The sequence below is a fragment of the Thermomyces dupontii genome (assembly GCF_041956625.1).
Source record: "Thermomyces dupontii strain NRRL 2155 unplaced genomic scaffold VTN31scaffold_7, whole genome shotgun sequence".
Classification (NCBI taxonomy): domain Eukaryota; kingdom Fungi; phylum Ascomycota; class Eurotiomycetes; order Eurotiales; family Trichocomaceae; genus Thermomyces; species Thermomyces dupontii.
The window spans coordinates 1,071,790-1,098,806 of NW_027192313.1; the positions used below are offsets into that span (position 1 = coordinate 1,071,790).

At 51.7% G+C, this 27,017-nt stretch overlaps 9 protein-coding genes across 9 annotated transcripts; 2 read left to right on the forward strand and 7 right to left on the reverse strand.

Moving 5' to 3' along the window:
• Positions 1 to 72: 72 nt before the first annotated feature.
• Positions 73 to 5,788, forward strand: VTN31DRAFT_6747 (uncharacterized protein; the record flags this gene model as incomplete). The annotated part of the gene is made up of 3 exons (XM_069407391.1): positions 73 to 139; positions 362 to 1,936; positions 1,992 to 5,788. 3 exons carry the CDS (start codon positions 73 to 75, stop codon positions 5,786 to 5,788), a joined length of 5,439 nt encoding a protein of 1,812 aa, XP_069258922.1.
• Positions 5,789 to 6,018: 230 nt separating this feature from the next.
• VTN31DRAFT_6748 (uncharacterized protein) lies at positions 6,019 to 6,879 on the reverse strand (the record flags this gene model as incomplete). The annotated part of the gene is made up of 1 exon (XM_069407392.1): positions 6,019 to 6,879. The coding sequence occupies one exon, from the start codon at positions 6,877 to 6,879 to the stop codon at positions 6,019 to 6,021; it is 861 nt and encodes a 286-aa protein (XP_069258923.1).
• A 2,248-nt stretch (positions 6,880 to 9,127) lies between these two features.
• VTN31DRAFT_6749 (uncharacterized protein) lies at positions 9,128 to 9,598 on the forward strand (the record flags this gene model as incomplete). The annotated part of the gene is made up of 1 exon (XM_069407393.1): positions 9,128 to 9,598. One exon carries the CDS (start codon positions 9,128 to 9,130, stop codon positions 9,596 to 9,598), a length of 471 nt encoding a protein of 156 aa, XP_069258924.1.
• Positions 9,599 to 13,066: 3,468 nt separating this feature from the next.
• On the reverse strand, positions 13,067 to 13,492 carry VTN31DRAFT_6750 (uncharacterized protein; the record flags this gene model as incomplete). The annotated part of the gene is made up of 1 exon (XM_069407395.1): positions 13,067 to 13,492. The coding sequence occupies one exon, from the start codon at positions 13,490 to 13,492 to the stop codon at positions 13,067 to 13,069; it is 426 nt and encodes a 141-aa protein (XP_069258925.1).
• Positions 13,493 to 15,622: 2,130 nt separating this feature from the next.
• VTN31DRAFT_6751 (uncharacterized protein) lies at positions 15,623 to 16,174 on the reverse strand (the record flags this gene model as incomplete). Its single annotated transcript, XM_069407396.1, has 1 exon — positions 15,623 to 16,174. The coding sequence occupies one exon, from the start codon at positions 16,172 to 16,174 to the stop codon at positions 15,623 to 15,625; it is 552 nt and encodes a 183-aa protein (XP_069258926.1).
• Positions 16,175 to 16,486: 312 nt separating this feature from the next.
• VTN31DRAFT_6752 (uncharacterized protein) lies at positions 16,487 to 17,179 on the reverse strand (the record flags this gene model as incomplete). Its single annotated transcript, XM_069407397.1, has 1 exon — positions 16,487 to 17,179. The coding sequence occupies one exon, from the start codon at positions 17,177 to 17,179 to the stop codon at positions 16,487 to 16,489; it is 693 nt and encodes a 230-aa protein (XP_069258927.1).
• A 1,058-nt stretch (positions 17,180 to 18,237) lies between these two features.
• On the reverse strand, positions 18,238 to 19,876 carry VTN31DRAFT_6753 (uncharacterized protein; the record flags this gene model as incomplete). The annotated part of the gene is made up of 2 exons (XM_069407398.1): positions 18,238 to 19,622; positions 19,690 to 19,876. The coding sequence occupies 2 exons, from the start codon at positions 19,874 to 19,876 to the stop codon at positions 18,238 to 18,240; spliced, it is 1,572 nt and encodes a 523-aa protein (XP_069258928.1).
• A 739-nt stretch (positions 19,877 to 20,615) lies between these two features.
• On the reverse strand, positions 20,616 to 22,217 carry VTN31DRAFT_6754 (uncharacterized protein; the record flags this gene model as incomplete). Its single annotated transcript, XM_069407399.1, has 3 exons — positions 20,616 to 20,666; positions 20,724 to 21,706; positions 21,770 to 22,217. 3 exons carry the CDS (start codon positions 22,215 to 22,217, stop codon positions 20,616 to 20,618), a joined length of 1,482 nt encoding a protein of 493 aa, XP_069258929.1.
• A 1,132-nt stretch (positions 22,218 to 23,349) lies between these two features.
• On the reverse strand, positions 23,350 to 23,802 carry VTN31DRAFT_6755 (uncharacterized protein; the record flags this gene model as incomplete). The annotated part of the gene is made up of 1 exon (XM_069407400.1): positions 23,350 to 23,802. One exon carries the CDS (start codon positions 23,800 to 23,802, stop codon positions 23,350 to 23,352), a length of 453 nt encoding a protein of 150 aa, XP_069258930.1.
• Between the last annotated feature and the right edge of the window lie 3,215 nt (positions 23,803 to 27,017).

A 27,017-nucleotide genomic window follows, 5' to 3' on the forward strand; every position in this document is an offset into this window, starting at 1 on the left:
GTACCGGCGCATTTTGTGCTTGCCGTGCCAGATGACGGAGGGGCTTCCTCCACCACGACTAGGAGAAACGCGATGGCGTTTCACTACACGGATTTGATGGAATATCTGCTGATGCAGATTGGACTTTGCGGGCCAGAAGGTAAGGCTTCATCATTTCCGTGAATTTTTTCTTGCACCCGTTTCGAGTCGGTCGAGCAAATATTACCCTTTCTGGGCATGTTGCATCTGTTCTTCGTCGCTGGATCTGCCCTGTAGATCATGGTTTGTTGGATCGAGTATAGTCGATCATGTTGACCAAACAAATGTCACCGTCACTGGACATGAACTTGGCATTTACAGAATCAATACTGATGCATATCAGGTGCTACTGCCAAGGATATTCTCACATACATTGATGATTTCTATGCCGATGGCGGCGACAAAGGCACTGTCGATCGCCAACTCAAGAGGCGAATCTGGCAATGGCTAACATGGCATCCGGCTGTCTCGGTTGGTGACAATCGCCAGGGAAATTCCCTGGACTTGGACCGATTTGAGCAACTGCAAGATGACAACACTAGTAATCTGGGCCGAGTGACGGTCACAGAAGATTATCAGTGGCTGGCCGTTGCTGGGCACACAAAAGATCATTCGCAGGTGCCACCGTCGGAGTGGCAACTGCTGCGGATCATCACGTCCAGCAAGGAGCAAGGTATCTTGCAAACCGATCTGATCAGGGAGAGTGGGCAGGACAAGCGATCTGTTCCAAAGCGGACAGATATGCTCAAGGAGAAAGGGTATATCCAGAAACGACCCGTCCAGGCAAGATTGGCCAAGACAACATTGCTCCTTTCATGGAGGTACCCGGTGGCTCCTACGATCATCGATCCGTTGGCAGAGGAAGTGATCACTGCGCCACCTCCGGCCAGGGATATCGTTGATTTACAAGAATTACAGGAGAAGATCTTCATCATACTGAAAAGCGAACCGAACAGAATCATCAGTCGTGATGACCTCAAGGCGCGTCTCGGCTTCAATGACCGTTGGCGCTGGAAAGTTCTCTCTCGAGCAATACTGAAACTCGAGAATATTGGATGTCTGCGAAGAGTGCGAGCCAATTCACAGTACCAAGTCACCGAGCATGGGGCCCATCCTTGTATTCTGATGGTCCGCGAGCCGACCAAGCAAGATATCCAGCTGTTTCTGCAAGACAGCGCTGTCTTGCGGCCCAAAGAAGAGGAGCGTGACGAAGATATCGATCTGGACTCAATACGCCCAGAGCCTACCACAACGGAGGCAGCGCCAGAGGAGGCCGTACCCGTAGAGGAGCCGGAACTTGAAACTATTCAGGAATCAGACCAGGAGCAGGGAAAAAGCATCGAACAGATGTGTCAGGCGGTGACAGACGCGGCAGCCTCTCGGGCAGCTAGTATGCGGTGGCCTCGGTGGCATCCGGATCGGATGCTGTACAACCTGATCTTCGACGTCATTCATGGAGCCGGAGTCAGCGGCAGGACGACCAATCAGGCAATGAACGATGTCGTCGGCCGGTTCTTCCGGCGGCCGCTGGAGACTGTCCTCACCCGACTCGTCGAGGGGTGGCAGCTTCAGCCACTCCACCTGCGGCATCTGGCTATAGTCCGGGACATGGCTCTACAGGGTACTATTACCCATTACGTGTATATCAGCGCTCGCTGGTTCAAGGCTCTGGTGGATGCGGGCCAAACATCATGGGATGTGGTAGCCTTCCAGCCGAGAGACGCAAAGAGCCAGAGGGCAGAGGCTCTGCCACCCGATGCAGAACCGGACCTGGACGAGGACGGGCTGCCGAGATTCGATTATCGAAAACAGCGGAGCGAGATTCCGCTCATCGAGGCGGTTGCGAAAGGGAAGCCAACGGATTATACGATCACGGGAAGTGATCCTGTTGCAGTGCGATTACCGAGTGGGATCATTGGTGCGTGTTGTAATAATGCAACAGATAATTGGAATTTGCTGACCTTTGTTTACAGCTCCAAAGTACTACAGTTATCATCGTCGGCCAAAGACAACGCAACAAATGACAGCGTCGAGGGAACAAACTCCTGCCAACGAGCAAACAAGAGAGCCGGCAACGGCGGAACCTGCGACGAAGCATCCCTCGAAGCCGAAGCACGATGAGGAACGCTTTGCGAACATGTCTGAGAAAGAGATCTTGGAGGCTCAAGGAATGGACGAGTCTTGGACACGGTATCATGTCCACTTGATTGACCGTCCCCATCCTGGCATTTATTTTACTCCCCGCGGGAAAGACAGGCCAGCAGGGCATGCACGGGGTCGTCCAAGGATAAGCCGCATTGGCATCTTCAAGTTGCCTCAACTACGATCATTGCCATGGTTTACTGAAGAAGCGAGACCAGTAGCTGGAGACTCGGGGAGTAAGGTCCACTTACCTGATCAGGTTCCGCGACGTTCGTTGCGCCCGCGTTCCACGAAGCCGCTGCGGGATCATGGAGACGAAGAGTGGCCAGAAGAGGATGTTTCATCAAGCCGTGGTGCCGAAGATGTCATGACTTTACGACAAGAAACACCTTCTGTTGCATCTGCCGCACCCCGACCAAGGACCCCTACGGATCGTCAGTCACAAGAGCCCTGGGAAGCTGCTGCCGAAGATTCCGTGAGAGAATCTTCCGTGGAACCGTCGATTACGAGACCGGATCATCATCGAACTGAGAATGTGTCGACACCCGGTCTGACTACGGAGCCATTTGAACAGGTACGGACAGATGAAGAGACAAGGCTGGCTGAGACAGCGGCGGTTGATGTCTCTGCGAGTGGTGATGCGGCAGAGGACACCATGGACGTCGACACGCCAGCAGCATCCAACGACGTGACACGGATACACAAGGGCAAGCAACCAATCCGACCGTCAGAACCGCGGCGACTTGACGAGAGACAAACACATGGTGGTGCACCACCTCGAAAACGCGCAAGGGTTGAAAAGGGTGGATCTGTGGCATACCAGCGGCGTAGTATCATCCTGGAAATCGTGGAGAAAGCTGGAGGAGCATTTCCGCTGGGCAACGAATTGTGGAACCCTTTTGTTACGGTATGGCGAGAACGGACTCAGCAGAAGGAGATGCCAGACTTGCGTACCATAAAAGCCGCTGTGAAATCCCTTGTCGACTCTGGACAACTACTGCAAACGACCTTCGCGGGGAAGGACGCTAAGGATGTGATGGTGGTGAGGGATATCATCCGGCTCCCACACGTGCCGGTAGACAGCCCTGTGATGACCGCATTGCAATACAACATGCTCAAGACGAAGAACTTCGTCCCGGAGGGTGTCGACATTGACCCGACCCTGAAGAAGACCTCCAAGGGGGATCTTGCATCTCAGCAACGTGGGAAGAATGCCAAGCTCCCTTTTCAATCCGATGTTACTGTGCAGCTTCAGGAGAAGCCGAGATATGTTGTTGAGCTGGAGAAGCGTTATGCTCGTCGCATAGTCCGCGCGATGCTTGGAATGAAGAGACCCATACGTCTCCGAAAACTCACCAAGCGTACAAGAGACGTGCAGCCGCCCGAAGAGCCCGCAGCTCCGCCAGTACCATCTGTTCATGAATTGGACGCGCAGGGTGCTTCGGATGTGGAACCAGACAACGATGTGGACGAGATCTCTGAAGGGGTGCCCTCAGACGAATCAGATGTGGAGGTCCTCTCACCGTCTTCGTATCGCACTGGCCAGAAGCGGAGAATGCAGGAGACCCTGGAGATGGCTAACACGTCGCTGAAGCGCAAACGAACCATTTATTATAACCCGGACCTGTTTTCTATCGAGATGGAAGCGCTGAACAAACCTTTCCCAAAGTCACTTGAGGACATCCTAGGCGATGTACGAAAACGGCGCGTCAGCGCTTACGCAGGGGAAATGTTTGATCCTCGGACTGAACGGTTCTTCCTGGAGACGGATGATATCGCGAGGTGGGAGCTCCAAAACGCGCTGCTCTTCGAACGTCGCGCTCCGGAATTTATCTTCCTCAATCAAATTGTGGAGGAGCCATTCGAAACCGCCAAGATTGAGGGAGAGTTAGTTTTCCAGGAGGAGCAGGTGCTGCCGCCTCAGCCGTCAAGGCATATGAGAATGCGACTCCGACCGCAGAGACCGCTCCGAAACGTCTACCAGGTTGACGGACAACTGAGTGAAACAACGCAGCAATCGTGGCCACCACAGAGGGTCGTCGTGAGCGATGAGCAGGGCACTCAAGTGACAGAGGCGCAGTTTAGACCACCTGTTCGCCGACGTGTCAGGTTCAGCTCCAACGCTTTGGATGAAGAACTGATGACGCAGTTGACGCATGTCATGGTAATCGTTCGAACTTTGGTCGGCGGCATACCTGGCCGGGTTATTGATTGGAATCTCGTTGTCAAGGCGTTCCCGGAGCACGACTCGCAGTTCATTCGAGAGCGAGGGCGGGCCATCTTGAGCCGTAACCGGCATGCAATGGCCAAAATGCAGCGTGACTTCCAATCACGATACCTAGAGGCCTACCGGGCGGGTACGGTACCTCCAATCAACTACAACAATCTGGAAGAGGTTGATTGGAGGTGGCTAGCGCAGTGGAATATCGAGCAGAGCGAAACCACACAACCCAGCCGCGGCCCCGATCTGCCGGCCACGCACTCGGAGTTTGACGAGTTGTTCGAAGCCCGTGAGGAACCGCCAGCCGCAGAGGTTGACCAAATCTTCAGCCATGCCACGCCCGTGGCCATGATCCGAAAGGAAAATGCCCTTTCTGGCGTTATATACGCAGAACTTGTCAGTGGAACTCCATCGCCAACACCGTCGCAGAGGCGCCGGCAAGCTGAACTGGACGATCTCAACACCGCCAAGAGCTGGGTGCGCGCAAACACGGTGGCGGACGAGCGGACCTACGTTCCCGCAGACGCCAAGCGGCAGCTGCAGCGCTTCCCATCCGCCTTGGTGGACGACGCGCTGCGCTCGCTGGTCACGGAGCGGGTGTTGACCGCAAGCAACAAGGGGCGCACGGTACCCGGCCGCAACTTCGTCCTCAGCGACCTGTTCTTCATGGTGTTGGGCCGCAAGCGGGCCATCGACGCGGAGATGCTGCTGCAGGCGTCGTACTTCAAGCAGCACACGCTGGACGACGCGCTGCGGCGCCACGGTGTCTGGGAAGTCACGTACCACGCCGAGGACGGCGACATCCTTGCCATCATCAACCTCGCACAGGACGGCGCCGTCACGATCGAGGCGCGTGACCCGCCGCGCGATGCCTTTGGCTTGACCGACGGCGGGTACCTAACACGAGTGATCGAGAAGAAGAAATTCCACTTCGCGGTGGAAGTCCGGCCCGTGGAAGGGAAGTACATCTACGGTAACCCCGTCTGGGAGCGGATTGCCGCCGTGCCTCCGCCGAGAGGAGAAGATGTTGGACTCGCCGAGCCGCCGCCGCCCGTTCCCACTCCTCCTGCGCCGCCGGTGCCGTCCTCGACATCTGCGCCGAGGCTCACGCCGATCCTTCCCGCCGAACAGCCCTCTCAACCGTTACCTGGCAAGATGCCGCTCTGGATCGACATCAATCGGAACCTGGTCAAAGATATCTGGGACCGGGCGGTGGCGGCCGTGGTGGGTATCATCGCCGTGCGTCCGCATATCAAGCCCGGTGATATCGTCTCCATGACCAAGCCATCGCTTGCCATTTGGGATGTGAATTACATTCTCGAATGGTTGACACAAGTTCGTCTTGCGCGGCAGACCGAGACCGGAGGGTACGTTGTCGAGAAGTGGTGGTGGATGGTGCTGGTGTAAGGAATGTCGCCTTTATTCCCTTTTGCTTTTCCCCCTTTTTCAAGGGGATGTACAATAAGCCACTTGTACACTACGGGAACTATCTAATGATGATGTTCTTTCGCATGGAGGTATCAATACTCATACGCAAACCATAGCATACAAGATCTAGCCAAGGGTATGATATCAAGCAAGCCCAACGCCATTCGTGTCCCAATGCAAAAGAATATCTGGAAACGCGCAATTGATAGTCATAGAATATCCATGTTAACGAGACGTCGTAAAATCATGAAAACGAGTGCAATGAGGACGCCGATAATGGCGCGGTCGAGGCAAGGACTCTCTTGTGAAACATTCGATGGTGGTGAACCCGTCGCTGCTGGTGCTGACGGTGATCTTGATGTTGCCACAGCAGCCACTGTAGGTGTTTGCTCCATACCTGACTCTGGAGAACTCACTCGTGGGGGTGACGACGGATCCGGCGACACCGAAGCAGGATTCGCTTGATTGCCCGACTTTGCAGATTCGGAGGGATCCTTCGCGTGCAGCCGCATTTCTCCCGGGGGAGCGGCGTCCTTCTCCTCCTCATCGGGATCAATGCCCTTGGAGCGACACATTTCCCTCCACTCCTGCAGGGCCTCCGCATTCGTCTTGCCCTGCAAGCACTCGCAGCGCCACTCTCTCGACTTCTGCGCCAGCATCCTACGCACCTCGTCCGGAGCATCCACACCACCAATCTGCCCCTTGGGATCGCCATCCATGAAACTGCGTATCGCAACCAGAGCCGTGCGGATTCCCCACGCCGGCTGCCACGTCTCCTCGTGGTGCCCGCTGATGCTCAGACAGATCTCTCGATTGACTTCGAATCGGCCAGATGGGGTGAGGAACCGGAACGAAGGGGGTCGGAGCGGGTATTGTGGCGGCAGGACGATCCGACCGTGGTACACGCCACCTGCATACGGCGACGGCGCCGGCGGTCCGGCAATCGTGAAGTGCCAGTCGAAAAGATTCGAGTCGGAAACCGGATGCGCGAAGAAATGCGGGGAGGGGGACGGGGAGGATGCGGAAAGTTCAGCGGCTTCCTTCATCAGCCGCCGCGTCGTGGCAGACATTGTTGCGACGGGTAGGTAGGATAAGTCTCAATGCGCTTCGAAAATGGATATGAATACTCGTGCCAAGAATGCACTGCTCACTATCAAGAAGTGAATCGATGTGTATGCGATCTGTACTTTAGATCATGCACAATATGGCCAGACAGTCGAAGTTGCTGACATGTTCACAACAATAATACCTCAAATAGGATGACGTCGGGACTGCGGCTAAGCTTCATCCGCAACTGACTTTACTTTAATCAGTAAGTAGGCTTGGTAGTTTGCACATGTTGCAAACACGATTCTGCTGAACCCTAACATTGTGGAAAAGTAACCTAATCGGATACTTAACAGAACTCTCACGTCTGCAGACAGTATTACAGTACAGAGCGCTGCGCATGGAGTGAAGATAGAAGGAAAAACAGTCGTGCCCTGGTTAGAGTGTTGACCACCTACAGTATACCTAGTAGATACTCCGGATAGCACCAGAGTGGTCTGTTTCGTGACATTTGTCCCACAAAAGAGCAGACATCGGTCTTCCTGAAACAACTGAACAACTAGTTGGCTTTCAACCGATCAGTGCAGCCACCTTTCGGCTCTGCTGTAGCGTCGATATTTTTGGTCTCTCGCACATGCCCCGACGTGTCTGTGACAGCCGATGCTCGAGCCATTGGGAAAACACGTTACCTTACTGTGACTCAAACTTCATGCGAGATAAGATCACCTGCAAGATGAGGAAATGAGGGGACGTTGTGGAAGCGGACTCAGCGAGTATTTACTAACATACGAACTTGTCGGCTCTTCGCCTCTCGAGCTCATGCCTGAGACCGCCAAGTGTTTCGTCTCGGTAGACATTATCTGGACCTAGAGAGTGTGCATTGTCCGTTTCCTCGATATTATTCAACTGTCGATCAAATGCATGATAAGTTATAGGAGTCATTTTAACTAATGGATGTTCAAGATCTCAAAATGATGGCAATCAACTTTTTTTCGTCCGATACATGGATCATGTTCGTTTGCGCCAAACGCTGGCGTCCCTGGACATTGTAATTAGAGAACGTAAGTGTACCTCTGGACGAGACTCCCACGCGCCAGACTCCTGTACGAGATCCACGACCAACCCTCCATGGGCCCATCTGGGTCAGCATAAGGTTCTGAGGCTGTGGTCGTGTCCGATACTACTGGCCAGAGGTGCGCAACAACGTTGTCCGGTTAGGACGGAAATGTGTAACGTGTCGTCGCACGAGATTCTTCCCGACGGAACCCCCGGCCTCTTCAAGCCCCTACCCGTTCCCGACAGGTCGTAGGAGTACTATATCTCCATGGACTTCATGGACGTGCCGAAGAACAGGCGGACCCATGATGCCGTGCTTTTCATTATGTGCCGGCTTTGCATAATGCCGAAGTTCTCCATATCACGAAAGCCGGTACTTCCCAAGACCTTGCCCGATGTTCTTGGAAGGATCTTACCGATACTATGGCGCCAATCATGCCTAGACTAACGGACAAAAGTGAGGTGACTAACCGATATGTACCTGGCGCCGCGACTAAGGCCCTCTGTCAAACTAGTATTAACAGGATGACTGGGCCGATTGGCTCCCTATGGTGGACCACCACGCCACCATCGTTAGTAGCGACTATAGTTCACTGACGCTCCTCCGTCTCTCATTGCCAATGTGTACGAACGGAGAACTTCGCTCGATTGGGCGCCCCTGCCAGCGCGTACGCCACGCTAGCAGAGGGAGAATCAATAGCCAGCGCGAGAAAGAGTCAAGAGGCTGCAGGAAATCCGAGACTTCTGCACAAACAGAATATGCCCCTCCGGATGTTCCAGAGGACGATCTCCCTCGCGAGGGCATGCCTAGGTCTCGAAGAGGGCGATGTTGCAACCTGCAGAGGCTTCTGCCTCAGGTTACATGCGGCATGTAGGGCTAGGGCTCTAAAAGTCACATGACCCACCATAGTTCCGGTGGTTTTTCATCCTCGGACTCGTGTTTCTTCATACCAAATCCCAATTTCACGGTCTACCGACGATGCATTCAAAACCCCCATCCTTGGAGTTCTGTACAGAGTATATAGCGTGCTCTAGATACATAAACGGTAAATTCGAGTCGAGGCTCCTAACAGTTTACGAATTCGGCGGAGTCAGGGGTCACTGCTGTTCCTACTTGTAGCTGGGGCGAGTTGTTGAGCCCGTTGCTCGGGTTCCACAGCAGAATTACGGTAGCGGACCAACCGCTCTGATGTACCGAGGGGCGAGTGTCTCCGCATGAGACTTGGAGTAGATCTCAATGAACCGTTGTTTCTTCACCGGTGCCGTATCGTCGAGGTGACCGAGGGTCCGCATTTCGTCTTGGTAGAGGTCTTTCATCGGCTTGGAAAATTCCGAGTTCAAGCGGCTGGAGGACGTGGGACGAACGAGGTGGCAAAATATACGAGACGAACATTGTTTTCCTTGCAAGCCCACAGGAAATCGAAGGTCTCATGGCTTGCATGGGGCAACATCCGCGCACTGTTGTCCTCCGGTCGTGTTTCTGGCAGGAAAATCTTAAACGATCTCGTTGGAGGTCTAGGCATTCTCGGAGTATGTGTAAACCCAGTCGGGCAACCCTTCTGGCGACAAAGACCAGTTTGCTTGGATGCCGCCCTCCTTGAAGAGGACGAGGGGCCGGATGTGGCGACCTTCCGCATTTACGGCCTCAAAAACCGACACCCACGAATTCGATTCGGGAACCGTTGACATTTGCCTTCTGCTTTGTTCCAGGCAACACCCAGTGACTCTTGCATGCACACTCCTGGATTCCGTGCTCGTCCAAATTCCGAATGGGTGCGGTCTAGATGTTATGCTTATTCCTCGTATCTTCGACAGGATTATAGAAGGCCTGGATGTGTTCTCGCTTCGTTCCCTCAATCCCAGAGGCTTGGATCGGCGTTCCCACGCAAGTCCTGGTTCCGCAATGATGTCACCCAATCCTTACCCAGAGAATCTGGGTCACCGTTGAGCCGTAGGATTTCGGTCGCCGTTTCTCGCGTACGACGATGGCTAGGAGGTAGTCCAACACAATGCTGATTCATTATCCACTCCATAATGAACTCCTCCTGTCGCGGAGCCGATCTCTGCTGATGTTGATGGCTCTCACGGCGATTGTTAACTCCCATCAGTCGACGGCATAGGGTAGAACGGATATTGTATGCCTTCGCCACAGCGCGCTCGGAGTTGTATTGCCCATTCTCGAGGGCTTCAATGGCTTCTTGAATGACGATTCCGGGATTTTCAGACATTTCGAACGATAGCAGAACACTGCTATGGATGACAGAGTCTGGTGGTGGGTGCAGGCCGCATATTCATTACTAAAATGTCGTCGTCAGGCTGATCCCGTTAAGATGATCGAGGTGGTTTTGGAGTCGAGGGGCCAGGTGTGACATCTTGTGAAGCGCCACGTTTCGATGGTGTTGAATATGAGACACGGAACCGTTTCGTGCGACTAGACGGTTGGTAGCATGGTCATTGATGTTCTTGTTATGGTAAATTTGGCAAGGCTTGCGGCAAGTGTTCGAGTATCTGAGGAGGTCTGAAAAGCTGGCTGTGGTTAGGGTGGGTTTCTGCTTGACCCTTGGAAATCCAGAGATTGAATAAGTGGAGAGCGTCGGTTGTTTCGTGCGAACAGGGCGGCCATTAGGCCAAGTACTCTGCATTGTCGACCCGGTCGAGGGATGGGTGTGTTTGCACAGTGGAGATTGAAGTGATGAAAGCCTCCTTGATACCACACCCTGACCATCGTGCTGAAGACGCGAACCGGCTCGTTTTCTATTGGAACTTCCGTGACGGGTCCAGTGAAGGATAGAAAACGTTTTGGCATTGTAATCATTTTCTCGACATATGCGTCAAATGATGGATTTCCAGGTTGTGGGCGCATGTCGTACGCAGAAATTGTGATATTTGGGGGCGCCGCCAGAGGCGTAGTCAATCGTCATCGCGCCGTGACATTCGACGAAGGCATCCTGGCCTAGGGAATGCCCGTCATGGAATTTGTACTCGACGCGTACGTCCGGCTCCTCAAATGGGTACTGTTCCGGGGATATCAATATCCCAAGAGAGATCCAGGCTGGGCATGAAAGACTGCCTGATTGATGACAAACGGAGTGGCAATTCGCAGGTGCATTGGTCTTGTACGTTGGGTCCGTGACCAGAACCTAATTGCGCTTCTTTTCCCCGTCAGGCACAGTATAAGTCCCTCCACGGTCACAACGGAGGTAAGATTTGACGATTTGCCCTTTCTGTTCGAGCGACCTCAGACGAATCAATGCGTAACCGTGGGAGCTGGCAAATTGAAAGATTTCCTCTTCGGCAGCATCCAATGTCGCCGAACCGGCATTTGCAGGCAGGGGAAATTATGAGACATTCATCCAGCCATATCCACATCGTCGCAAATACGTCACCCGATGCCCAAGGCGAAGCCTTCGATGCGACGTGTACCGCAAACCGGCCAGCTCGCTCGAAAGGAGTCATGTTTTGGGGCGCGTTTTCCGGCAATCAGAAACGACTAACTGTTCTCTGGGAGCAGGACTGAGGGTTAATCACCGCAGACACATATTCGACGCGAGTTCTCCCTCTAGTCCACTCCTTTGTCAGCCAAAATCCGGCATGTCCAGTGCAAACTGAACCTGGTCAGCCATGATGATGGAGTTGGACTGGCATTTGAGCTGGCTCACGTGGACAAGACCCACAAAGCTCGGACTTCCAGCCAATCATAAGCATGGAAGTCTATTAGTAAGTACCCCCGTAGAATCTGTACGAATCCCGAGCAGAGAGTTCCCAAGACTTCCGTATCTGACGCCGGCTGTGGTAGTATCATCGTTCCTCGGGGTTTTAGCAACTCTCGATGCTTCGGATTCACTTAAAGAATTCCTGGCCCTTTTTTCTGCCCGCAGCATAGTAGTCTTGTTCTATTGAGTCGAGCGTCACGTAGTAGTCGTCCAACAAAACCTCTAGACAACACAACATTTTCGTGACGAGGTTGCCTTCAAGATTATCCCACAATTTTTCTTCTTCGACTGATACACATGTCGCAGGATCTGTCTGGCAGATTACTGTAGAAGACGAAGAACTCGCGATTGGTCTCGTCTGTGTTCTCGACTCCAGGCTGAACGGATCAGGCCGATTGGCATTGGGCTGCCCCCGATTAGTTCTTCTGTATTCCGGTGTTTTGCTGATGTGAGGACGCTTGGTTTGTCCTCTGCAGGGCTTCACTCCGTATCCGCTCCTGGTCCATGAGTGGGAGCGGATTACCCTTACACTCTGGAGATATGTGACCCACGTTGCCGCAACGATTTGTTCCAGATTGTGTCCGCTGATTTTGTGGTGGTCGCTGCCCCCCTATCCCGAAGGTTGATTCGACCGTGGTGTTGGATTCTGCCTTGCTGCGCCGATGTCGATTCTGGCAACGTTGTCAGCCAAGCTCTCGATTGCCTGCGTTAACATTTCATCACGAGTTTGAGGAGTCGGCGTTTGTTCAGTTGCATTGTGGGTAACATCTGGATCATCCCCGGCGATTGTTGGAATAGTGTCAAACACTTCGTTCATTTCTGACACTGTCAAGTTGACCTTCGTCTTCAGGGTTTTCCAGTTCGAATTAGTCCGGAATGCCATCTGTAGTGATTGTCTGCCAACCCGTTCACGAATCGTTCAAAAAGGGTCGATCGCATCCCACCGTGAATCAATGAGTTAAGATTCCGGCCCTCATTGATATATTTTCCAAAGTATTTACTGTTGCAGAGCCATCTTATAATTTCTGTTATCGCGTAATCTTCGAAGTCGTCCTCCCCAGGAACAGAATATCGAGCTCCCAGGATTGTTGTTCTTTGGGACAAAATTGATGGTGAACAGGACGAATGAATGTCCCCTTGTGTTGGTCAAAGGTTTCTGATCCTTCAATGCAAAGGGGTAGCCCTAGAGATCATATACATAGGACCAGCTATCCATGTGGCTGGCTGAAAGATGCGGGATGACCAACATTGTCATGTAAAGACAATGTGACAGATCGCATCAATGACAAATAGTTGGATGATATACTCCAACATTCCCCCTCAGGATCGCGCGAACGGGGCGATACTGGACATTGAGTGATGCAGCAGGCATGAGTGAAGCGGCCCCATCAAACTACCCAAAAAGAGGTGCACAAGAAAAAGGTGGAAAGAGTACCGGAGATCATCCATTGTCCATGCCGATGAGGTTACAGAAGCGAGAGAATGGAGAGAGTCCCAAGGGTTTCGTCAAACCGTCGGCAGCCTGCAGTGCCGATGGAACGTATCTGATGCCGATCTCACTCAGCACAGCTCGTTGATAATGGAGTTTGACATTGGAGTGCTTAGTCCGCTTGTGGAATTCGGGGTTCTGTAACAAGGCAATAGCCGACTGGTTATCAGCAAGTATATGGGCCACCGGAGAGCGATACAGGCCAGTTTCATTGAGGAAGGATCGAAGCCACTGCAGATGGAGGATAGCATTATATTGCCCGATATACTCTGCATGTGTCGTAGATGTGGCAGTTTCGCCCTGTTTCTTCGAGGACCAGGAAATGGGACCGCCGGCCAGTTTGAAGATGTAGCCGGAAGTTGAATGGCCGCCATCCATAACGACAGAGCCGCCGAAATCTGCATCGGTGTATCCGATTAGGTCTCCGCGTTTGTACGTAATTTTATAGTTCTTGGTGCCCTTAAGATATCGAAGAACTCTTTGAAGCGCGGTATGATGATGCTCTTGCGGGCGAGACGAGAAGCGACTCAACGTTCCGAGCGCAAAAGCAATATCAGGCCTCGTGCCATGCACCTATGGCAGATCGATATCGTTCTTTCTCGTGCTCACTCAGTCCCGGTTCGTCAGGACGATAATCGAGTTGGGCATGCGGATTCATCGGAGTTGACATCGGTTGGCAAAGTTCCATGCAGAAATTGGAGAAGATCTTATCGGTCTAACGGTGTTGGTGGTTTGAAACAGAGCCATCGCCATGAAAGTCGAGCTCGATTTCAAGGAATGATCGCGGGGTTTCCCAAGTCGTTCATTTTGAAATCGCATTCGAGAGTTTTGCAAACGTTATCGATCTCTTCTCGATTCGCTCCGGCGACAAGGAAGTCGTCGACGTAAACACAAGCCACACAGTTTTGTTTATAGAAGACACACGTATCGGTTCGAGCCATGAAGAAACCATTAGAGGTCAGGGTCCGGTGTACGCAGTTGTACCGGATCCGAGGAGCTTGTTTCAGTCCGTAAAGCGAGCGTCGTATTCGACATACCCAGCCTTCTTGTTTGAAATCTTCCGGAAGTTCCATGTATATCTCAGCATCGTTATCTCCATGCAGGAAGGCAGTGGCCGCATCGAATTGGTGAAGGAGCCACCCCTTTAGAACCGCAATAGCGATGATAGCGCGTTCAGAGTCCATTCTCGAAACGGCAGCAAAAGTTTCGAAGAAGTCGATTGCGGCCTTTTGTCGAAAGCCTTTGATCACAAGTCGGGCTTTTGGAGTCCGTTGGGCTTTCTTTGAAGACCCACTTGTTATCAATGATCACATAGCCAGGAGGGACATCTTCATGTCGGAGGAGCTCCCAGGTGCCGTTGTCGATGAGCGATTGGTAATCCCTCTGCATAGCTGCCCACCATTCTATCCAGTCTTGTCGTGACATTGCATCCTAGAGGAAAGTGGGATCTGCGATGGTTGTCATTTTTGCTCTCGTCAGGTAAGCTTTGATGCCGCCTTGAAGTGACTCCAATAGTCGTCGTGATGGCTTTCTTCTGCGGCCTTAGAGAGAGGAGCCCAATTCCTCTGTGTTTTGCGCGTCGGTGATAATTGGATTTACAGGCTCTGGTGGCTGTTCTGGCAAAGAAAAGGTTGGTGGTTGCCCGACATTCCCCCTGAAGAACTGCCGCTTTCTTCAATTGGTGACTGGTGGCTCTCAATTTCAAAGAATGGTGTCACGGGTCCCCGTTCGTCGAATTCCACATCATGAGAGAAGATAATTCGCTCGGAGCGAGTTTCGTAGAGTTTTTTTATTGTTTCGGTTCGGCATATCCGAGCAGTCTGCACTCTGAAGATCTTGGCCCCAACTTGTCACTGTGTTCTTTGGGAATCAGAACCCATGCTCCGGAACCAATTCGGCGTAGGTGCCTGAGGTCAGGCAGAGAGCCATAAAGGACTTCATAGGGCGTCTTCTTGTTTAGCATTGCGGCTGGAACACGTAGCTTCAAATAGAGTACCGTGTCCAGAACTTCGGTCCACCAGGAGAGGTAGCTTTGCATCAGAAAGGAACGTATCGATGTGCTCCTGGATAGTTCGGTTGGTCCGCTCAGCTAATCCGTTTTGGTGTCACGGGCTGACGGGCTGGTCCGGAGGAAGGGGTCTGTGTATAAACAGGTAGTTAACAAGAGTAGAATTGCTACTGGCTTGTCTTCATCCTGTACCAGTAATTTACAAGCCAGTAGCAGTTTTACTTTGTTACAGTACCTGTTTATACACACACCCCTTCCTCCGGACCAGCCCGTCAGCCCCGTGACGTTTGGCCCTTACAGTAAGGAGCCGACGTATCGAACTCAACCCCTTGGCGTTCGAGATACTTGCCGATTGCGACGTATTCGCCTCCGTTGTCACAGAGAAATCTTCTGATACGCATTCGAACTGCCGATCGACCCAGGAATCAAAGAGCTTGAATTTCTCGAGGGTTTCTGTTTTCCTGGCCATTGCCTATGCCCATGAGCCTCGCGAATAATCATCAGTAAAAGTGATCATGTACTTCGAGCCCTCCCAATGTCAACTGGCATTTCAAGAAATTATCAGAATGGATCAGCTCAAAGATTCGGGTTGAGTGTAATCGCGGGCTTTTTCTTCTGTTGCGGGACCTCTTTCGGTGCTGCTTGCCGGTCATACAAGCAGGGCACTGCGGCATTGCCTGCAGTTCCGAGCTAGTCATTTGCCGGTACGGAGTTCCTGTTTGCTGTAGGACGATCCTCGAGTCCTTTAGATTGAGATGTCCTAGCCGGGCGTGCCACAACGCCTCATCCTGGACATCAGCATATCCGTTATGCGCACCTTCATCGAGATTTGTGGTACTGAGTTCCATAGCGGTCACCGGCTGATGTGTACCGCTTGACTCGTTGGCTTCATCGGTTGTGAGTTCAGAGGCTGGGTGTGCACATTGTGCCTCGTTTGACTCAGAAGGGTCATCAACATCCATCTCCATTGATGAGCGTTGCTCAGAATCTATGTCGACGGAAGCCGGGTTCCCAGCCAGATTGACCTTGGTTAGGCATTGTTTCTGGCTCATGAGGCAGCGCAGAACCCATAGATTTTCAGAAGTCTGATATGCAGTACCAACAGTTCTCCCTCGACATTGCAGAGAGATGTTCCGTGGGTGTGCAATCAGCGAATAGCGCTGCTTCAAGAGCTAGGGCACACTGATCAGGTTCAACCCGACCTTAGCCGCAAAATAGACATCCTTCAACACCAAGGTTCTGTTGACCTTCCCCCTGAGCGTTAGGATGACCGTGCCGATGCCTTCGGATTCAACCGGATCTCCTGCCGTGTCCACCGTGAGTCTTTGCGAGTACTAAGGGTCGTCACCCTTGGTCTCACAATATTATACCGTGGTCTCTTGGAAGCCGGCGGGCACTGCCTGTCTCTCTTTTTGCTGGCCCTGTTGTGTGGCTTTACCCTGATCCGACGAGCCGTTTCTTTTCCCGGTTGCTGGAGTTCCTTGCCAGTTCTGAGGACGCAGACGAGGGTGCAGTATCCAGCATTCAGAGGGCTTATGGCCTTTATGCTTGCAAATTTTCTTGTTCTTGCCCTTCTTGATGTGGTTGACTTGCGGCTGTGTTGCATCTTTCTTGATGGCAGTGTTTCTGGACGCGTTTGCGACTCGATTGGCAACATCCGTGGCCGTCAAGTCAGGCTTCGACTCATTTTTGATTCCATTCACGGTGTTTTCATACTCTGGCCCAATATTGTTTGAAAGGAAGCTGATATGCATGTAGTCGGTGACTGAGTTCGGTCGGAGTATGTTAAGGCGCCGAACTAACAGTCCAATTTGATCGACATATTCACGTCCGGTGCTGAACATATCGCTCTTTGTTTCAATGAGTTGGGCTGAAACGTCACAAAATGTAGCCAGTGCCGCATTGCGATAGCGATCGTCGAGATCCTTCCATAGATCATAGGAGGTCTTGTTTCGTGTGAGGTGCGGACTGATGTCCGGTGAAATATGGCGGAGAAGAGTAGAAAAGGCTTCAGATTCACGTTTGCACCGATCTTGATATCGGTTGTGGGCCTGCATTTCGCGTTCTAATCTTCTTTCAACAGCCTTGTTCTTCTCAGCCTCAGATAGATCCTGGGTCAACAAGTGGCTCGATGTCCAACTTGACAGGTTTACAATCTGGGAAATTGCAACTTGGGCATGGAGTTTCTGCCGAGACGACCTTCCAGAGTTGTTTTGCGTTCAAATAGGATATCATGGATTCTTTCCAGATGGCATGAGTTCCGCTTCCTCTCAAGGGCTCAAAATGGCCAAAATGGGTCGATCGGAGGACTCAGTGTGGTGGTGTAAGAAGACGACATGGTAACAAAGCAATTGTCCCAATCAATCAATGTAAATGTGGCACTAAATAGGAACTGATCGAGTGGTTCAGCAAACTCTCGTTTGTTCTTTGGGACAAAAATGATAGTGAACAGGACGAGTGAATGTCCTCTTTGTGTTGTGAAAAGGTTTAGTTTCTATTTTGTTCAATGCTAAGGGGAGGCCCTAGAGAATCATCCATCGGACCAGCTATCCGTCCATGCGGGGTGACCAATATCCTTGTCATGTGAGAACAATGTGATGGATTGCATCAATGACAAATTGTTAGATGATATACTCCAACAGATCGAAGTTCAAGATCATGACAAAAAAAAAAAAAAACGCAATCCTTCGTCGGTCACCAATTTAGACGGGCAAAGGTTGTCAATAAAAAGGCCAAATACAGAGAACACGTGAATGATAACAAGAGAGAGAAACTGTTGAACCAGCCAGAATTTACCTACAGGAGTATGTTCCCCACCTGGGGTAGGAACCTAAGGTAGATTCAATTGGTCGCAATCCCGGGGAAGTTTGTCTAGCACCTTGTAGCTATGGCACATCTCTTCGGCTCTTCGATCAACTTGCTTGAAAAGGCCACGAAGCCCCAACCCTGTCCCAGCCTACACAGTCCGGAATAGTATTACTGTACATGATTTGGGTCTGCTTATTTGAAGCTGTTCACCAACTCTTAAGCTTGCTCAAAGTCAAAGACAATTCATTCCAGATGAAGGATACATGCACTAGCTAGTCGTACAGTGAAATGAATGCTCAATTCCATGTTACCATCGATTCGGTTGTCTCCCTCGAGGTTCTTCGTCCGAACTCGAATCATAGTAGTCACTATCGTCGTGACGGCGTGGTGACATTGGCCGCAGTGTCTTCATAGACACTCCCGTGCTGGGCCGATCATACGAGCCGGCATGGGACAGTTGTGGCTGATGGCGGAGACCACCACCGTGGTTGATCGGCAAGGACTGGCTTGCATACATCGGCTGCCCATGCTCATCGCCCTGGAAGTTAAACCAATAGTCATGGTTGTACTGACGCTGTCGCTGCAGCCATTCGTTCAGCTCCCGCTCCCGTTCGAGGCGGATTTTCTCACGCGTTTCGAGGAACTCTCGACTGGGCTCCCAGTGCCAGCCATCACCGATGGTGTTGCACACGGGCAGCGCCCACAGCCAGGGGTTCTCGCCAAACAGGTGGCGGAGGTTATTGCGCCAGCCATGGTCGTAGGGGTTGGGCATGGACTCGCTATGTTTCGTTTCAAGATACTCTTCATATTGGCGGAGTTCACGCTGACTCTCTAATTCGTGGTATGATCGGCGAAGTGCCTGTTGGGCCGGAGTACCGGTTGCGTGAGATTCAAGTCCGGAAGGATATTCCTGTTGAGAGCGCGGTGCCGGTGAGGATCGCTCCTCGCCTTCCTCGGCACGAGTCACGCCGGGAATCGCATTCGCGTGAGCATCGATGATCTGCTGGCCATATCCTTGTAAGATTTGGCCCAAGCTATTGTTCTCAGAATCCCCTTCGTGGCCACGTTCATGGCCAGAGAAGGTCTCGTTGCGATGGCGGTCCAGAACCTCCCGCAACGGTGACAAATAGCGGGTTTTCTCCAGGGATTCTATCGTAGTCAGATTTCGGACCGCAAGGCTGATATGCCACAACGTAAACGCGGTCAGCACCAATCCAATAATGCCCGCGAAGACCGCCAGCAGGACGACGTTGACCGGCAACATCGTCTCTATGTACCGAGTATCCGCCAACACCTCAGACCACACCCAGATCGACGCCGTCGAGAAACACACCCAACAGAACAGCGAGGTATAGATGAGGAAAAGCAAGAAGGCCTTGTAGTTCCGCAGCCCGACACACGTCGCCAGCCATGGGCAATGATGATCCATCTTCAGCACGCAGCGCTTGCAGGTCGAGCAATGATGTGTGCGGTCGGGCTTTGGGTATTGGCACTTCTTGCAAAATCTCGGTTTCCCCGATGAACTAACCATGTAGGACCTGTACTTTGGTGGTTCGGTGGTCGGTAGGTGACTGTACTGGCCGCGACCACGGGTGCGCGTCGTCGGGGAGCCGGGGTCGGTGAAGACTGCGACGGTGTAGCAGGCATTGACGAGAATGTAGAGCACAATCCCGATGAGCGAGCTATGTAGTCCTGTTGATCGTGCGCGGATCATAAGTATGAGGCGTCAGAGTGTCTGACCCAGTAGAATTGTACGTACCCAACCAGCGACTTCTCGATGGTCTGAAGCCTATCCCAGCTTCTACCCACACTGCCCATGTCGTAAGGCCATACACAAAAGCGAGAGGGAAGAGCCGTGCCACGGCGCAGCAACGTCGTTCGAGCTTTCGTGCCCAAGGCCGCGGGCGTCGTTTCGGGGACCTGTCCGGCGAGTCCAGGTCCGTCATGACTTCAGCGTGATGTGGATCATTTGTCGATCTCAATTTGAACGCAAATCGACGAATGCAAATTCTATTCAGGAACGAAATCGAGAAGTGCTAGGTGAAGGCATCCATGCCGACGGATAATTAGTCGGATATCAGATGGGATGTGGCCTTGGGGAACGCAGAATGTCCACGACAACTCGGGAGGCGAAAAGCGAATCCTCGAGTGAGCTCTATCCTGCTGTCGATCCTTGATTCAGCTGTTTTTGATCGAACCCGTGTTGCTCCGCGGGCTGATTGTAGTGAACTGAAGCTGTGGCAGGATATGGGGCACAATTCGTCTCAGCTAGCAACTCCACTACGCCAGTTGACGCCGTAATCTACTAGGCAGCAACTGCTTCCAAGCTGACACTCAAACAGGGAAAATAAGACGTTCTTACTCCTATGGCATAGCCACGAGTAGCTACAATAATCCATCCAGTAAGGTGACAGCTGCGAACGAGCTGACATGACACGCAATGTGGTTTGATTCTCAATTACTCTTAAGATGGAGGTTCGAATCGACCATCGCCAATGACTACATAGAGCATAGAAACAACCAATGCCCAACGCCTGAATGTCCCTAATATGAATCAAAACCTACTTGCATCCCGGTAGAAATGGAGCCCGAAATCTAAAGTCTCGAACGGGAGGTGCACAATGATGCGATGCAACTGTCATCGAAGCAAACACATGCCCCAAGGAAACAAATCGAACACTCGCTCTAGTTGGCTGGGAAACCCTGACGGTCCACGGAACACCAATCCTTGATGGGCTAGAGACGCTTGGTCAGCAAATGAACGGGAAATCGAAGAGCAATAGTCATCCTTACCAAGCAACTCAGACGATTACACCACGTGCAATTCGATATTGGGTACTTGTAGAAATCTGTCAAGAGGACGAAGAAGGCAACGATCACCGCGATGAGTGCCCCGGCCCGCACCAGCCACCAAGCCCACCAGAGAGGCTTCCTGCCCTGGAAGAAGACCAGGGGCCGGCGGAAATTGAAGTTTTCTCGGTCGTCCGAGGCAGCGTCACTTGTAACCCGCGAGGAACCTCTCATGGGGACATACGGAGTGCGCCCCAAGCCAATACGCTCCCGAATGAAGTTGGGGGACCGCATCATCGACAGCCCCATGGCTAAACCCATGATAAAACCGCCAATGTGTGAGAAGTTGTCCAGACCCGGAAGGAGTCCCAACACGAAGGATATGCCGATTGCCAAAAGCATGAAGATGAGCTCCGTAAACGGCCGCGCGCGGTCGCTCCACGTGTAGAAGAGATCAAGCAGCACAATGGCGATGATACCGAAGAGGCACCCCGACGCGCCCGTGGACGCCGTTGCTTGCCCTGCAAAATTCCCGCCCATCACGAAGCCGAAAATGCCGCTGGCAAAGTATACCAGTGCGAATCTCCACCAGCCAATCGCCCGTTCCATATCGGCCCCGATGGTCACCTGCATCAGCATGTTGAATCCTAGGTGAATGACGCCTCCGTGAAGGAACATGGGAACGAGAAAGCGAAACCACTGGTTCGGCATGGGCTTGTCGTCGAGGCTACCACCTGGTTTGGGATTTGGCACTCCATCGAACCCGCAGATGTCGGACAGCGAGCATTGATTTTTCGGGTCGTTGGGATCGATCGAGGTCGAATTTGGACAGCGAAAGACAACCTCTCTTGTGCTGTTCTGGATGTTTGGAACATTCTTCATGCAGGGCACGTAGCGGGCGCCCATGTAGATTAGGACTTGAGGCGATGGTCCGATCATGGGATTGAACTCTGGACGAACTTGGATGGGTGATTTCGTTAACCGAGCTTTTGAACCAGGTCAGTCCTCTATCCTCGCCGTAAATTCAAGCACAAAAACAACGAACGTACCGCTTTCCACCAGCTCGCCCACGAACACTCCAATGTCGACGAATGTGAGCAGCCACGTAAACCATGCAAACTTCTTGCCCCTGAAAAGTCCCCCACCTCCTCCCCGACGCTTTCTCCTGCGTCTCCCGCCGCTCAACTCTGGGTCCATCATCGGTTCCTGGGCGTACGCCGGGCTCGGCTGCATCCAGTGCGGATCCTGAGATTGAGGAGGCTGCTGGACATTCTCCTTCAAGGGAATGTCTTCCCGGTAGGGATCGGCCGTATTGTATCTCCCTGGGTCGTAGGGATCTGACGGCCAGTAATCCTGGGAGCTGTCTTTGCGAGGGGGTTCTGGAGGCGTATCGTACTGTGTCGGCGGAGGATGTGCCTGGTACGGCGCGGAGGGATAGTCGTAGGCTTGAGTGGGGGATTGCTGGAAGCCGGTGTTGTAGTATTCGTTGGCCGCCATACCGAGGGGACGAAATCAATTCTCGTAGAGAGTTGGGAGAGTCGAAGCTCGTATCACGTCCTGGGGCCGGCCGCTGGGAACGGGATACGACATTCCACGCCCTGTCGAGAAGTGTTGTGCTGCCTGTTTACACCAGATCCCGGTGCATACTTGCAGAGTGGTGACACAGCGCAAACCAAAATATGCTCAAGGAAAACAGCGGCACAAGCTTCTCGCAGCGCACATCATTGCATCAAAACCCTCAGATCTCAAATCGCCAAGTCATTCACTCGCAAATTGCATGGGCTCTGCCTCTCCTCTGCAGGCTCCGAGGATCCGGGGTTTGGGGGTGTGCACCAAACTGATTGGCTCCGAGAAAAGCCTGCTGTCGTCAGCCACCGCTTGGCGGTTTCGGCTGCACCGCCTCACTACGGAGTACTCGATTAGGCTACGGAGCTTATTTCGGTCCGCTTTTCTTCTTTTGGAACAGGAACAGCGAACTACATGTGCTAACCGTCTTTAGAAATCTTAGAAATCTGTTAGTCATCATCCGTTCTTCCCCGGCCTTTCAATAATGCTTGAACCGATGCGCAGCCTCCCAGCTCAAAGCCGTCGCTCCAGAGGCTTTTCAGTTCAATCCTCAAATGCCCGATGGATCAATGTCGTACCGGCGAACAGATACTTTTCGTGCTTCCATCAACATTAAGAATATAATTACTGTATCTAATATGTACACGGTATGCAATGAGCACGGCAAGAAACCATCTTCTCGGTTCCCCGAGGGATCCTTAGTGTCACATTTCTTCTTCATCGCGTCGTATTAGCATTAAACCCGATTAGCCTTTGCCCGATTCATCCATAAGGTATGCGCGTGATGTACGAAGACGAAGAACCGGTATGACCCAGAACGCCGAGGAGGCCCGTAGCGTGGCAGGCGGCTGTGGAGCAATCGAATATCGACCATCAGGAACATCGCTGGTCACTTGCCATGCTGAGCCTCGATAACCCAATGAAGTGGGTGAGAACGCTTACCCCCGACCCAAAGGACTCTGCTGTCAATGGCCGCAGCCAAAATCCAACAAGCCAAAAGCTCGGAATCAAAACCAAACACTGGGTGAATTACTGTACAGGGAGAAAAGAAAACCCACAGGCGTCACGATGCCAGAGTACTCGCTGGTATGCCTGCAGAGGCCGTAGACGCCGTTCGGTATCCCTGATCAAAAAAGCCGAGCACAGCTCCGAGGTCCTCGCTGCGGCCCGTCAGGATCCAGATGAGTCGGCCCAGTTTCTGGATAAGAAGCTGTGGGAAGTAAAGGAACGAAGCCCAAAGAAGCAGAGACAGGAACAGGACGACGAAGGTGTTTGCGACAAACTTCTCGCCAGGGGTCATGACATAGACTCCGAACGTGACTTCATAGCGGTAGTATTCCAGACGGACTCGGTCAATGATTCGTCTCACGAGACCGCGGCGTGGGCTCGATGTCGGCATCGAGGAGACGCCCGTCCCGGATGAATATTTGCTAATCAGCTCGTCCATGATGGGCGGCGAGCGCGATGCGAGGGTCGACGAGGATGTCGTGTAGTAAGAATGCATATCACTAGCCATGACGGATCTCGATACGACACAATGGGCGACAGAGAGGGTCAAAACTGAATTGATGTCCCCTTATCTGAATATCCGCGATCCCTATCAAATCGAGAGAGTTCGGAGATCTGGGAGAATCTCCTGGCTATCGACCGCAGCCAGTAAAAGAAACTATGAAAACACGCTTGGAACACGACAGAGAACGCAGAAGACGGAAAAAGGAGCGACGGAGTGACGGGAGGAAAAAAAAAAAAGTTCAGAGGAATGATGCGATCCTGCACTCCTGATTTGAGTCGTCCGGAAGTGTCGGCGATCGGGCTGATGGTGATTAGTCATAGACTCAAGGGACGAAGAGCAAGTCGGCAGCCAATCAGAGCCGAACTGTCACAGTCAAATAATAACAGCCAACCGTGTGTGCCTTTCAATAGTTGCTGCGCACGCCAATCTACTCCGTACTTGTACACGATTACAAAAGGGTTGCCGGACGACAGGCAACCATATTCTGTCAAAAGAAGCAGGTCACCTGCAGGTTTCGGAGATGTCGACTGTGGAACAGATACCGGACTTCATAACGACAAGCTACCGGTGGTACATAAAGTACGGGAACGATGAATTCTTGCGACGGATTCTCAGCATCGCGTCGCGTCGAGTCAAATAGAACAAGTCCGTCAAGAGGGCTGGACGTGTGTTTTGCCTACATCGTGAGCATTTGACTTGATCTTTCCCGGGACAATTATCCTGCCATTCCATGTCTTTGACATACTACTCGTTTTGTTCCGGGGTCTGCAGGACGGCGTGTGATGGACAAGGGCTTTTGATAGCACCTGGCTCTTGAGCTCAGTTCAAACTCCAGAATACCGTGCCGTTTGATGGTGTTCGACCTTGGGAAAATACAGTACATGCACTACCTGGTAACGCCAATGACCACAGTAAACCCTGGCTTTAACGAACCTCGAATTAGCGAATTCTTGGATGTAACGAACGATTTCGTCGTGCTGAATTGTTTGCCCATGCAATCAACGAACAGACCTGGATTTAGTGAACTTTGTTAGAATGTCTTCGGCCGCCATACAAAGTTCGTTATAGAAAGGTAAAACCGTTTACAGAGGAGCAGGAAGATGAGGTGGTGGTCGAAGAACCGCCAAAAATCCCCATCGATCAGGTCGATACATTGCAAGCACTTTGTTTGCATGAATCGCAACAGCCCGATGGTGACGACCTCCTCCTAATCCAACAACTTTTCAAGCATGAGCGAGTCCTGCGGGAGAGGAAGTTGAGAAGTCATCGGCAGTCCGACGTAAGAATTTATTTCCAGAAAAAAAAAGGATTGACATCATGTACGGAGTTCATTGTTTTATCTTTGTGGGTAGCTATTAGGTATGCTGTACATAAGATCTCGAATATAAAACGCATGTTGATATCAGTCCTATCAGTTCAAAAAGGAATCTCTTGAACTCTTGAAACTGCTGGGAGGAAGGCTTGGTTGTTTGTAATACTATATTCAGAGTTGGCCTGATTGTTGAGATATTTATCTGTTGGATTTGGCTGGTTGGTGACGAGATCAATTTGCAGAACCTACGTTATGACGACTCCTCCATCCTTAGGCACATGGCTTCGATGGATTCTCATGGAGTACGTCGTGGAAAGGCCTCTAATAACGATTTGAATGCATTTTCTACGCGAATCATGCTCGAAATGCCCGTGCATATGCCATACCTGGTCTTAACGAATACCTGGATTTAACGAACTTTGGGGTCTGTCTGATTTAATTCGTTATATCCAGGCTATATTACGGATTAGATCACTGTGGCCGGACGGGGTGTGCATGCCGAGTCAGCAGAACCCTAACCGTAGGAGAGGAGAGCATTCATAACTACCATCTAAAAAAACTAGGGGTTTTGGGAACTGTTATTCAACGGTTAAATAACGGTAATCTCTTTTAACTGTCATATAACAGTAAATTTCGAAACTTACTGTGACGCAACTGGATGATCGTCTGTAACGTTTCGTAACTGAGCAACGTTTTGCCAACACAACGTTATCTCCATTCAGAACGCTGTGATCGAAATAACTGGGGGGCAACATTAGGAACTGACTCAACATCTATCAACTGTCATAGAACGTTAAACCAAAGTAAGTGCTTCATGAGGTCCAGTACTGATCGTCCTCCCTGACTTTGAGTAGAACATGCCTCAGTCTTCCGAGTTCTGCGAGCACAGATCTCGAGTAGCAATGCTACTCTATCGGGTTGCATAGTAATACAGCGTGCCAGTTAATCTGCAAGTAGGGTTTACACGACGCATGTCAAATCTAATTCCCGTTGCATTACGGCATGAGGCTTGGAATCTGGTACTTAAAAATACTATCCATAGAAAATCAATTGAAATGCTCGTCCCCAAAGTCACAACTATACAGAAAAATATTGTAAACCTTCTCCCTCCATAAATGGTCGAGCTCAGTCAACGAAGACGGAATCCTGAGCCTCGTAATTTCCTCCGGCACTGCGTGGGGAACGCGGTGGACTCGGCGGCGGTGCCGGCCCTGTATGATGCCATTTTTTCGTGATCATTTTGGTTGTCTTGCCGCGCTTTGCACTCCTTCGTGTGGTGAAGATCTCGAAGAATTGGTCTTTAGTGATAGATCGGTATTCGGGGTCGTCTGGTATGATTGACCAGACTTGCAAGATGTATGTCCACCTGCCTTCAGCGGCGTTGGGATCCGAAGCCTTCAAGTCTAGATATAATTTTATCTCCACACATAAATTGGCGTATATTTCTGTTCAGAAGTCAGTTCACTCCCAGTTGGGAACCCGAGTCATTGTGCGTTCAACTTGCCCCTTAAGTAATACTGTGCTAGCCTGGAGGAGCGATCGATGTCAAGGTAGCCCTGAAGGAAGTAAAATACATAGAGAAAGTTTTCCGGGGTGAACTTCGAAGAAAAATACTCATGCAGAAGTTTGCCTTCGGAGGATCATCGAATGCTCCCTGGGACATTTGGTTCGACCTCCATCAATGAAGCGACATGTGTCTGCGTTTTGCATTAGCTGTGCCCTTTGTTTACGAGTCTGAGAGGACGGAGTCATCAGAAAGTTCGATCATAGTATTGTGATCCAACTGTCAAGGGCTCTAGTGTGTCACTTCCCTTGAACCTTTTCAGTGTCTCGCATTTGTAAGATCGCAGCTTTTGGCCGATAAAATCTTCGGTGGCTTCCCAATCGTAATCCTCCGGCGTGATAT